The 10,864-nt window shown below is 57.5% G+C and overlaps 4 protein-coding genes across 4 annotated transcripts; 2 read left to right on the top strand and 2 right to left on the bottom strand.

Annotated features, from left to right (window-relative positions):
• Nucleotides 1-989: 989 nt before the first annotated feature.
• Nucleotides 990-3,825, bottom strand: DICSQDRAFT_102610 (acetyl-CoA synthetase-like protein; the record flags this gene model as incomplete). The annotated part of the gene is made up of 9 exons (XM_007363874.1): nt 990-1,574; nt 1,638-1,929; nt 1,990-2,255; nt 2,314-2,333; nt 2,394-2,575; nt 2,638-2,783; nt 3,011-3,099; nt 3,151-3,499; nt 3,562-3,825. The coding sequence occupies 9 exons, from the start codon at nt 3,823-3,825 to the stop codon at nt 1,485-1,487; spliced, it is 1,698 nt and encodes a 565-aa protein (XP_007363936.1). The 3' UTR covers nt 990-1,484.
• A 1,249-nt stretch (nt 3,826-5,074) lies between these two features.
• DICSQDRAFT_56280 (AhpC-TSA-domain-containing protein) lies at nt 5,075-5,997 on the top strand (the record flags this gene model as incomplete). The annotated part of the gene is made up of 5 exons (XM_007363873.1): nt 5,075-5,201; nt 5,279-5,329; nt 5,395-5,492; nt 5,561-5,682; nt 5,760-5,997. 5 exons carry the CDS (start codon nt 5,075-5,077, stop codon nt 5,995-5,997), a joined length of 636 nt encoding a protein of 211 aa, XP_007363935.1.
• Nucleotides 5,998-6,446: 449 nt separating this feature from the next.
• DICSQDRAFT_168265 (mitochondrial import inner membrane translocase subunit TIM9) lies at nt 6,447-7,020 on the bottom strand (the record flags this gene model as incomplete). The annotated part of the gene is made up of 4 exons (XM_007363872.1): nt 6,447-6,475; nt 6,548-6,629; nt 6,793-6,888; nt 6,955-7,020. 4 exons carry the CDS (start codon nt 7,018-7,020, stop codon nt 6,447-6,449), a joined length of 273 nt encoding a protein of 90 aa, XP_007363934.1.
• Nucleotides 7,021-8,835: 1,815 nt separating this feature from the next.
• DICSQDRAFT_56084 (3-deoxy-7-phosphoheptulonate synthase) lies at nt 8,836-10,665 on the top strand (the record flags this gene model as incomplete). Its single annotated transcript, XM_007363871.1, has 7 exons — nt 8,836-8,939; nt 8,987-9,079; nt 9,422-9,917; nt 9,978-10,097; nt 10,161-10,226; nt 10,286-10,418; nt 10,478-10,665. The coding sequence occupies 7 exons, from the start codon at nt 8,836-8,838 to the stop codon at nt 10,663-10,665; spliced, it is 1,200 nt and encodes a 399-aa protein (XP_007363933.1).
• Nucleotides 10,666-10,864: the final 199 nt, after the last annotated feature.

Genomic DNA, 10,864 nt, shown 5'->3' with positions numbered 1-10,864 from the left:
AGCACGCACACATTCGCCCCTCTGCCCAGGGCGCTCCTCCTCCTACTGGACTTCGGTCACGAGTCCATCCTCCCCCAGCGCTGCCGGCACGACCGGCGGCGCCTACTTGCGCGAGGCCACAAGTACGCCCCGTTCCGGATGCGGCCGGACGGACGGAAAGCCCGCAAGCTCCTACGACCGGATGGGCGACTACTCCCGGTCCTTACCCCCTCACTGTCACTGAACTAGCCGGGCGGATAGTTTGGCGACACTCATCCCCCCCCTCGTCGTCGTCCTCCTCCTCGACGGCGACCACTCTTGTTACGGATGGGGACGGCGACTCCGGGTCGCCGTTGGCAGATATGGTGTGAGTGGGTAGGTGCGGGTCCTTACTCCACACGCTGACTTCGGTCGTGGTCCGAGCACGCTGGTGCAAGTCTTAAGTGACGCGCTGGGTGGAAATGTCAAACAATCTCGGATAACACGCTTACTTACATACCTACCGTACCCTGTAGCTATGTTTGGTATAAGACAAGAAAATAATAATAATAATAATAAAGTACTGCTAACAATTGTCCGTGTTTGTCCGTCCGACGCAATTAGGCGCCGACGCTAACAATGGAATCCTTCGGGACACCGTATTGATTTAAGTCCATTGTGGCTCTTGTACAGCCGATCAACTAACCATACTATAGTCGATAGTCTTCGTAGTTTAAGGCCTACCATGAGGCACGGCCTCGCAGGGCAATAAACGGGATCTAGAAATGAAGAAAGGCCTGACAGGCGACTCCAAAAAGCGGCGGCTTGGTAGGCTGATTGCCCAAAGTGGGAGATAACGCCTTAACGTGACTTTGTCACAGCCCTGTTTACGGGGGGCACCAGTCCGATGCAGAAGGAGAAGCAGGCGGCATTCCATGACATCAAGAGCATGCCAGGGACTGAATGGTACACTCAAGTCTCACGAACAACACGAGAAGTGGTGCTCGGGACGCAATGTGTGGGCTGATAATATTCGCACTGTACGAGCTACGTAGCTATTCACCGAATTCGAGGGAAACTGGTGCTGCGTTGCCACTTGAATGCAGCAGGTGGCCTTCCGTTCGAGTCTGACCGTCAGTACGATAGACTACGTACAATCGAAGATGGCAGACATGCGAGGAACGCCCACTGTGGAGGACGTGTTGGAGTGGGCGGAGATGTTCAAGGTGCCTGACACAGTGGTCTATAAGACTACTAGCAGTCTCGTTCGTGCTCAGCTCGCTCGCTCCGGATCACTGTCTTGTGGAGGGAAGGGTGATGTCGCAAGGGTATATGGAGCTAGGTGTGTTCTCGCAATGACTGAACTCGGAGGTCGCCCCCGCTCGTTCTCTCCTGCGTCCTGAGGTACGGCGCCGCGGACGACTGCTGTACGGTCGGTGAACGGTCCATAGATATCATGTTTGTGTTGCGACTAGTCATACAACCTGTAGTGTCGTAGGCAGCGCGATAGCATACCGCTACCGTCATCACAGCTTGGCCTGGGGAGCCTTCAGTTGCTGTTCATATCGATCCTGCAGCACACGACGCAGCACCTTGCCTGTCGGGTTCTTCGGGATCTGCATAGGGCATTGTATTAGATCAGCCTTACGTTTTCCGATTCAAGTATATGTGAGGCTCGCCTCATTGACGACTTCAATCCCACCCCTGAGCCACTTGTACTTGCTCAGGTTCTTTTGGACCCAGGACAGAAGCGTCTGGACGACAACTTGTTCCCCGCGCTTCCGACCCTCGTCGCTCAACACGACCCAGGCGCGAGGCACCTTCTCGTCCGAGGTGCGTCCGCCGCTGACGCCAGCGACCGTCACGTCCGACACGAGCTTGTCCGGGTTCGCGAGCAGAGCGTTCTCGATCTCCGTCGGGGACACCTGCGCGCCGGACACCTTCAGGATGTCCTTCGTGCGCTCGACGAAGCTGCGATCGATTCACGTTCAGGGGCGGTGACAGGGTGAGCATCAGACTCGAAACACTGACAAGAACTGTCCGTCCTCGTCCACGCGGAACCGGTCCCCGGTGCGGAGCCAGCCGCCGCCGAACGTGGCCTCCGTCGCCTGCGGGTTGCGCCAGTATCCGAGCGCGACGTTCGGGCCCCTGAGCCAGAGCTCGCCCGGTTCGTTCGGCCCTGCGAGCGTGCCGTCGTCCTTGACGATGCGCGCCTCGACTCCCGGGAGCAAGACGCCGGTGCTCCCGGGCCTCGGCTTGCCGAGCTTTTTGTGCACCGCACGAGTCGCGGAGATCGTCTGTCAAGAGAGATGATTAGGATGTTGAGGAGTGCTCGGATACGCGAGGCCGCCTTACGCATTCTGACATGCCGAACCCTGCGAAGCGATCAGACATGAGGGTTAGATGAGTACGTCGCGATCAGGGGGTGCTCTCACCTTCAGAGATAGCCTCGACGTTCTTGAGGTAGCTCTTCCACAGGCTCGCCAGCTTGGGGGGCAGGTGGGCGGCCCCGCTCCCCGTTACGACGAGTGAGCTCAGATCCACCTCCCGGATACGCCGGTGATTGACGAGCTGGAGGATTGCTGGAGGCGTCATGGGTAGGAAGGAGATACGGAACCTAGGCTCGGTGATGAGTTTGGTGTTCGGACCGAAGGAAGAGGTCTGAGAGAATCTGCTTACTTGGGTATCAAGTCCAGCACAAGATCGGCGTTCCACCTAGGGATGATGACCGTTGTTATCACGGAGAGAACAGGGCGGATGCACCCGTAATGCAGGCCGTAGGTGTGGTACATAGGCAAGAATGCGAGCGCGACAATGGGGGTCTTCTAACGGAGGCATAGTTGCACATGAATGAATTGTACTTCGGCAAGGAACAACAGACCGCAGAGTATGGTCTGTCGCAAGCATGTCTCAATGTGAACGCGACAAACGTCACTAGGTGTTTCCATTCACTCCCGATGCTACATAGAGCAACGCACATGGACGTTGAGAGCTTCTCCTCCATAGCTGCAAACACCATCTCTCTGCGGTCTACTGAGGCTAAGAGACGAACCTCGAGAACGGGGTCTGGCCCTTCGAACTCCGTCGCAACTGCGACTTGCACCAAGCTCGCGATCACATTCCGATGTGAGACCATGACAGCTAGGCACCGGGTCAGCCTCGTGAGACGCCCTTTACTCGGAAACAACTCACCTTTAGGCAACCCGCTTGTCCCACTTGAGTACACGAGATAGGCTAACGCATCGCGCTGAACGGGCCTGCTTGGTGCCCTCGCGAACTTCCGGACCCGAACTTCACGGATGAGGTCGGCCAAAGACTTGCGCCCCTCGGCATGGCCTTCCAGCAGAAAAATCCGATCGTCCGTAAGGCCAAACTTGTGGGCGGTATCGAGCGCTTGCGGAAGCAGACTCGGGTGGATGAAGAGACGCGTTGCTTCGGACGTCCGGAAGAGGTGCTCGAGCTCGAACGCGGTCGCGCCGGAGGGGATCAGTGAGACGGGGACTGCGGCTCGGAAGCATGCGTGGAGGAGAGCGACGTATTCCTTGCGAGGTTTATGTCAAACGATATGGCCGGCAAACAGCGCTATATCATTCGAGGACTCACGAAGCAGTTCGTGCTCATGATTGCGACCATCTCACCCTCTGGCCCGAGTCCCACACCGCCTTCGGATGCAGGGGTAAGCAGCGCGGTTGCGGCGTCGTAGACCCTCTCCTTAAACTCATTCCTGTGCCACCGTCTTCCCGAAAGGGGATCGACGAGGAGCAGCTTGTCCTCCGGCGCAGTCAATGCGGGAGAGCCGAAGATGAAATCGTGGACATTCTGCTCCGGGAGAGGAGGAAGAGGAGGGTAGGGGGACGTGTAATGCATTCCGAAAGCTACGGGTTGTCTCAGATGGCAGACGGAACGCTGGGGGGGAGGGGAAGCGAGGGGCGGCGGGTTCGGTAGTCGAGTGATGATGCGGGGTCTTTGTAGAAACCGAGTGTGCGGGGTGTCGTGGTCGAGTCGGGTACTGGAAGCTATTCCGGCATTCTGAAAGCCGGGCACGATACAGAGAGGATCAGATGCCTTGGTGCTGAGAACAACTCCATGACCGCTGCGTACTTACCAGCCCCCAATTCGGCGCGTGCACTTCGTCCCTGGCCGCCAGCGCCACTCCCCTATCGGCCCGGCGCAATGCACGGGTCACGCTTTCCGACCAAGCGTCGGAACCGGTTCAAGTTGCAGGTTTTCCATCCTCACCGCCCTCTTTCGCCTCCTGCAATGTATCTACACACACACACACCAGCTCATCAAGAAGCTGCTGCGACGAGCATTGTCGTCGCGAAGCAGGAGAGGTTCCCGAAGGCACCTCAGTAACCTCGTGCCATTGCATGTCGCGCTGGACGCCACGGATATCGTCCTGCCTGTCGGGGTGGTGAACAACATCACGTACATGAGCGCTATATTCTACTATCCTCCCAGGACCGAGCTGCAGGCCGAACCATGGTCAAAGTCCTCCTGGACGGAGCAAGCTGCCGTCTTGAAATGCCTTGCATATCAAGTCCTACCCCACATAACCCCGCACCTGATCGTACCGACCTGATGACCTATATCTCAATCAACGTCCGCGCGGTCTAACCGTCTTCGGCGTTCGAGCTCACGCTTTTCTCGATCACAGGGCGTCTGACGAACCTGTCCCAACAAAGAGTGCATAAATGCCTCACGTTGCATTTGAGTGTAGATCGCCGACGTGCTCCTCGTTCCAGTCCATACACGTCGGCAGAGCCCGTATGTCGGCCTGAGGTCGCAAACACCCGCCCTCTGTTCGTAGCGACACGAGCCCTATACCCGCGCGCGACCCACGCCTGGGGCTTCGCAGCTGCGTCCAGGCCCGTCGAAGGTGCCAGAAGTCTTCCTGTCGTCGCACGGCGCACGCCGCGCGCACTCTGCACTGACACCACACGCCCTGGCCAGAAGCACCTCGTCGCCGCCCGGATGGACATGGTTTCGGGTGCTAGCCGAGGGGTATATAACACGATCAGAGTTCGCGGGCCTCACCCCTGAGACTCTCTTCCCTCCCCACCTGCGACGACCCCCTTGACGACGCTGACGACTGCGAGCCCGGCGCTGAACAACGATGGTGCACCCTCTCGTCGGAAAGCCCGCTCCCGCGATCTCTCTCCCCGCCGCGGACGGAGAGACCTACACGCTGACGCCGGGCGCGAAGGGCGTCCCTGTGGCGCTGTTCTTCTATCCCAAGTCCGGTGCGCGGCTTGCCCTCCGCCCGCTCGCGGTGGCGGATCCGTGGATTGTGCTCACACTCACTCGCGCATGCACGCAGGCTCGTACGGCTGCACCAAGGAGGCATGCCAGTTCCGCGATGCGCTTGCAGGTAAGCAGCATGCGTCGTCCTCGCTTTCTAGCCGAGAAGCCGACACCGGCGGCGGGCACGCGCAGAGAAGGACCTATTCAAGCGGACGAAGGTCGAAATCGTCGGCGTGAGCTCCGACGCCGTCGACAAGCAGAAGACGTTCGTGGAGAAGCAGAAGCTCACCGTGCGTGCACTTGCGGTCTTCCCCATTGTTTCCCGGTCGTGGTAACACACGTTTCGGCTGCTCAGCAGTACCCGATCTTGAGCGACCCGGACGGCGAGGCGCGCAAGGCGTACCACGTTGGAAAGGGCCTCTTCGGTCTCGCCGAGACCGCACGAGTGACGTTCTTCATCGATAGCAAGGGTACCGTGAGGTGAGGTTCCAGATAGTCTCCGTGCACTCGGAGACTGCGCACGCTCATGATTGGCCCGTATATTCCCATATGCGCAGGGATGTCCTCGACACGACCCTCAACTACTCTGCGCATGTCAAGTTCGTCTCCAAATGGCTCGACAAGCTCGAGGCAGAGGAGAAGAAGGCTGCTGAGGCACCCGCTGATGCCGCTGCACCCGCTGCCGACACCGAGGGCACCGCGGCGAGTGCACCTACGGAAGGTGCCGGCGCCGCACCCGCGGAGACTCCGTCCAGTGGCGAGCTTGGTCGGGCTGCGCAAGCTGTCCAGGCCTGAAGCGGGAAGAGTGATGTACACATACAGGATCCTTCTCTCAGAGTCGGCTTCCTCGACACGCATATGTCCATATGTGTGCGGTTCGTCTTTTGATAATCCGGTGTCCAAGTGCTTCTGTACCCACCTATCTTACACCGCCTAATCGTAATTCAGCGATGAACGTTCGAGTACATGTTGACGCTACCCTTTATCCGCGGCCTCATGTAGTTTTCTTGAGCTTCGAAAGGGCAACCTCCGTGGCAGTCGGAGACAGGGGGAAGCCGCGAGTCTGCGCCACGAAGCTTGTACAACCGCAATCACTGAGTCGACAGCGCAACTGCCCGGCTAGACGTGCTTGGCATGGTGGAAGGGAGATGTAACCATTATAGTGTATGATTAGATGTGCGGGAGCAGTGAAGTTATACGATACAAAAGGACATCGACAGTCAGAAGAAAGCACTGGCGGTGCGTTACTTGCTGCCCGAGGCGTTCATCATTTCTGCGAAGGGCGTGAAAGAAGGAAAGGTCATTTAGCGAGGCCTTCACGCAGCTTCGTTGGATAGCCACGTACCAGCGTTATGCTCTGCAAACCTCGCTCCCACCCGTTCGGAGTGCTTGAGAAACTTGTCCGTGCAGTTGAGGACGCATTGTTCCTGGGGAGAGAAGAGGCCGCACAGCACGCCGTTAACATCGCAATCCACCGAGCCGGACAGGAAACCGGAACAATGATTGGGATTGTGGGTTGGATCGAAGGGGTACATAGCAGGCCGGCGGTGATAGGACCAGTGAAGGGAAAGGAGGGGCGAGGCGACGTACCTCTTTTGATGACAGCGCCTTGCTGGTGAAGTCGTTGCAGCACGAGTTGAAGCAGCGCTCTACGAGGTTCGAGTACATCCGCATGAAGTCCTGCATCTGGCGAGGCGGAAAACGCGTCAGTGGTGGTGGCACGCGCGCGGCGAAAGAAGACGTCCTACACACCTGCTTCCGCTCAATGACCCGAGTCATGTGGGCCTGCTCGGCCGAGTTCATCGCGGAGAAGTCCATGGTGAATGGGGCGTGGGGGATGCAGGGAGGAATAAGAAAGAGAATTGGGAACGGCGACTTGCAAATGACAGCACCGCGGTCGCGGGCGTCTCAGGGACAGAGAATGTCAAGCGCCCACATAGCGTGGCGCTCGCGTGGGCAACGCAGACGCGATCGCGTTCCTCCCCAAACGCTTCGAGAGCTCCCTAACCCTCATGAAACGCTGCTTCTTGGCTGCTTCATCGTGATATGTACTGATGTAATGCCTGCCTTGCATGCTTTTGCTTAGGGCTCCTGAGAACGTTCAGCTTGAAGTCGAGGGGCTCTAGCCGTGAGCATCCCGCGGGAGAGCGCAGAGAATGGCATATACATCAGAGTCCGTCCACATGTGCTAACACCTGTGTCTGCTGTGATGCAGTCTTCCTGAGGGACTGGTAACCAGCGGTTTGGTTCATGCCGACGTCGCCACTACCTGCCATGCCATGATTCCGCAAGCATATATGGCCGCGTGCAAAGAGGCTCAAAGTCACCTTAGATTCAATGCTACCACCTCAGGCAAACTAAGGAGCATCGTGAATATCTCTTGCTAATGACACCTCACAGTGATGTTGTAATTGTAACGCAACAGCAGATGGCGATATCTCCACCTCTTGTCCATCACAGTTCAGGCTATCTGCTAACGTGCTCCCCACTGAGTCGCCAGGCCCCTCTCCATCGGTCGTGAACTGAAAATCAGACCACTTCTCGCCTGGAAGCGTCAGCGACTCTTGCCTAAGCTTACCGAATACCACCGAAGAACGCCAAGAGGCCCCAACGTTCGATGTCCCTGCGTTTCCGGTGGACGTAGTGCGGTGCCTGAAGGGCGCACACATACCCAGAAATACTCTTCATGCTCTGATCCACAGCGCTTTATTGGCGAATCTAGCGTCCCGCAACGACCAGGATCGTCTCCAGATTACCTGGTGCTGTAAACAAATCCAGCGTTCAGCAAGCGTGGACGGTGTGTGTACCGCTTGCTCGGGAATGACGATGGTCTGAGCGGCATATGGCAGACATCATCATCGAACCGTTGGTGGCGCCTCCAACCGCGGGATTTGCTTTGAGTCGCGATTGCGGGCTTAGGTCGACGAAGTGGCGTTCGCGCCGGTGAGCTTTGTCAGAGCGCAGGTAAATGGTGTAACGTTTGCAGCTGGAGTGGAGATATGGTTCACCGAAAAGGAGTAGTGGAATGCACGTTCGAGATATGTATACCATGCGTCGAGTTGAAGGGACGAGCGTAGCGGCCGAGGTCACTCGCCGCTCGTCTCACGCCACGACGCCTTTGGCGGTTCTCATGTGATGTCGCGGTTCACGTCCAGTGTCTTGAGTAGCTAGACAAGCGTACATGCTGGGGTGGCCCCGGATGTGGTTGAGAATAGCTGCAGTTCAGTGGAGGAAGGGTTCATCGTCGCAACGCGCATCATAGAGCAAGGTTAACTTGGAAGCGCCGACGACCCCGATCTCGGATCTGCGGGCGCCTGAGCGGTGCAGAGGTGTCCTGAGTCAAAATCCGGCTTGATCGTGCAACATTATTCTCACTTCCTCGCCTTTTTTCGACTCCGGTATTGCCCCGGTTTAGTGCTGTGCATCACGTCTTTTCGAATCTTGGAGACCGCTCACCAGTATGTATAAAACACCCTGTATGCAACAGAGGCTGAAGCAGCATCCTCGCCATCTTGCAAATTCTGCACGTTCGCACCCTCGCGGTCCATCCACGTTCACCCTCTCGCCCTCTCGACGCCATCCCACATCACCGTCCTTTGCACTCTACCCGTCTCACTTCTAGTGTCTTCGGAAATGAGCATCACCGTTAGGGACGCCCTTGCCCAGCTTGACGATCGCCGCGTGAAGAACATCCGGCCACTCATCCCGCCCGCGATCCTCCAGGAGGACCTCCCGTTGTAGGTCTCGTCGGACTTCCGTACAGCAGTGTCTAATCCATATTCAGGACTCTTGGCGCCGCAGAGACTGTTCTCGATGGCCGCAAGCATACCGAAAATATCCTTCACTCGAGGGATGACCGCCTTCTTGTGGTTGTAGGGTGAGTTCAGTCCAACATCAATATATCGAGCGCCCTGTCGCCTTCCTGCTGGTTCGTCGGCACCCTACTGAGCGGCGCCCGGCTGGGACCTGCACGGTGTTCATCGAGTGCTTCAGGCGAGGGTTCCGGGGTGTACCCCAATACCTTCTTCCGGCTTGGGGAGTGAGGGCGGAGAACCTTGCACGCCGGTCCGCGGAAGTAGTTGCGCCCGCACCACTCTGGCTTGGCCCATTCTACGCCTCGAGGCCAGATCCATCGGCGGGGTCTCCACCTACCATACATCTATCTTTGGAACCCAGCAATGACACATCCTGGACTTCCGCTGATACTCGTACTTCGTAGACCTTGCTCCGTGCACAACGTGGAGTCTGCGAAGGAGTATGCACGCCTCCTTCGTGACTACGCGGAGACAGCAAAAGATGACTTGCACATCATCATGCGTGTCTACTTCGAAAAGCCTCGGACCACGGTCGGATGGAAGGGTCTTATCAACGACCCGGACATGAACGGCAGCTTCCAGATCAACAAGGGTCTCCGTATTGCCCGCTCCTTACTCCTCGATATTGCAAAAATGGGCCTGCCCGCTGGTTGCGAGTTCCTGGATACGATTAGTCCGCAGTACACCGCCGACCTCGTGTCATGGGGCGCCATCGGAGCGCGCACAACCGAGTCGCAGGTTCACCGAGAGCTCACCTCTGCGCTCTCAATGCCGACCGGGTTTAAAAACTCCACGGACGGCACTGTTGGTATTGCCATTGACGCGTGCCGCGCTGCGAGTCGCCCGCACGTCTTCCTCTCCGTCGGCAAGGGTGGCCTGAGCAGTATCGTCGAGACTGAGGTGCGTCATGAGCTCCGTCATTTACGAGATTTCTGATCCTCATCTCCAAATCCGCGGCAGGGCAACCCTGATGTGCATGTCATTCTGCGAGGTGGAAACAACGGACCGAATTTCGCGGCGGAGTTTGTCCGTTCCTGTGGCGAGAAGCTTGCTAAGGCTGGATTTGCGCAGAAGATTATGGTTCGTTACGCCCGGCATTGACTCTCTTGCGCCTCGCACTGACTCCGCGGCCGCCCATCGCAGATCGACTGCAGCCACGGGAATAGCCAAAAGCAGCACATAAAGCAAATCGAGGTGGCCGAGGACATCGTACGTTCATTTTTCAGATACATTGAGCCAGATCTCTAACGCGAACGCTAAAACTTTAGGCGCGGCAACTGGAATCGAGCGACACCTCTTCTATGATCATGGGCGTCATGATTGAGTCCAATCTCGTCGAGGGCCGTCAGGATATCCCAGTCGGTGGTTCGGCCGGGCTGAAGTACGGCCAGTCTGTCACAGGTACTTCCGTCATCTCCGAATCTTCTCTGCGGTGGACTTAACCTGACGAATTCTCATAGATGCTTGCATCTCCTGGGAGCAGACTGTTCCTGTCCTGGAGAGGCTGCGCGAGGGCGTCCGTGCACGTCGGGCGCGTGTTCGGAAGGGAGCGCGTGGCGATGTGAAGCTAAACGGTGTCAACGGTTCGAATGGCGTGAACGGCACCCACGCCGTAAACGGTGCGAACGGCGTGAATGGTTCCGCGTAGACAACATCTGTTTCGGATAGACGGCTCTTGTACGAACATTCGCTTCATCTGTACCATTGCTTTGTATACGTAGCAACGCTTCTTGTATCTCAATCCATTCAAAACGTGCCTAAATTCGAGACGCATTAGTCGGACATTGGCTGAGAACGTTGATCTGGGTCTTGTCATTCCTTCATCGGAAGTGGCGGAGGAGCGGACG

Source organism: Dichomitus squalens (assembly GCF_000275845.1).
Source record: "Dichomitus squalens LYAD-421 SS1 unplaced genomic scaffold DICSQscaffold_7, whole genome shotgun sequence".
NCBI classification, from domain to species: domain Eukaryota; kingdom Fungi; phylum Basidiomycota; class Agaricomycetes; order Polyporales; family Polyporaceae; genus Dichomitus; species Dichomitus squalens.
The sequence above is the reverse complement of the archived record's forward strand: the minus strand, read 5'-3'. Positions and strand labels throughout refer to the sequence as shown.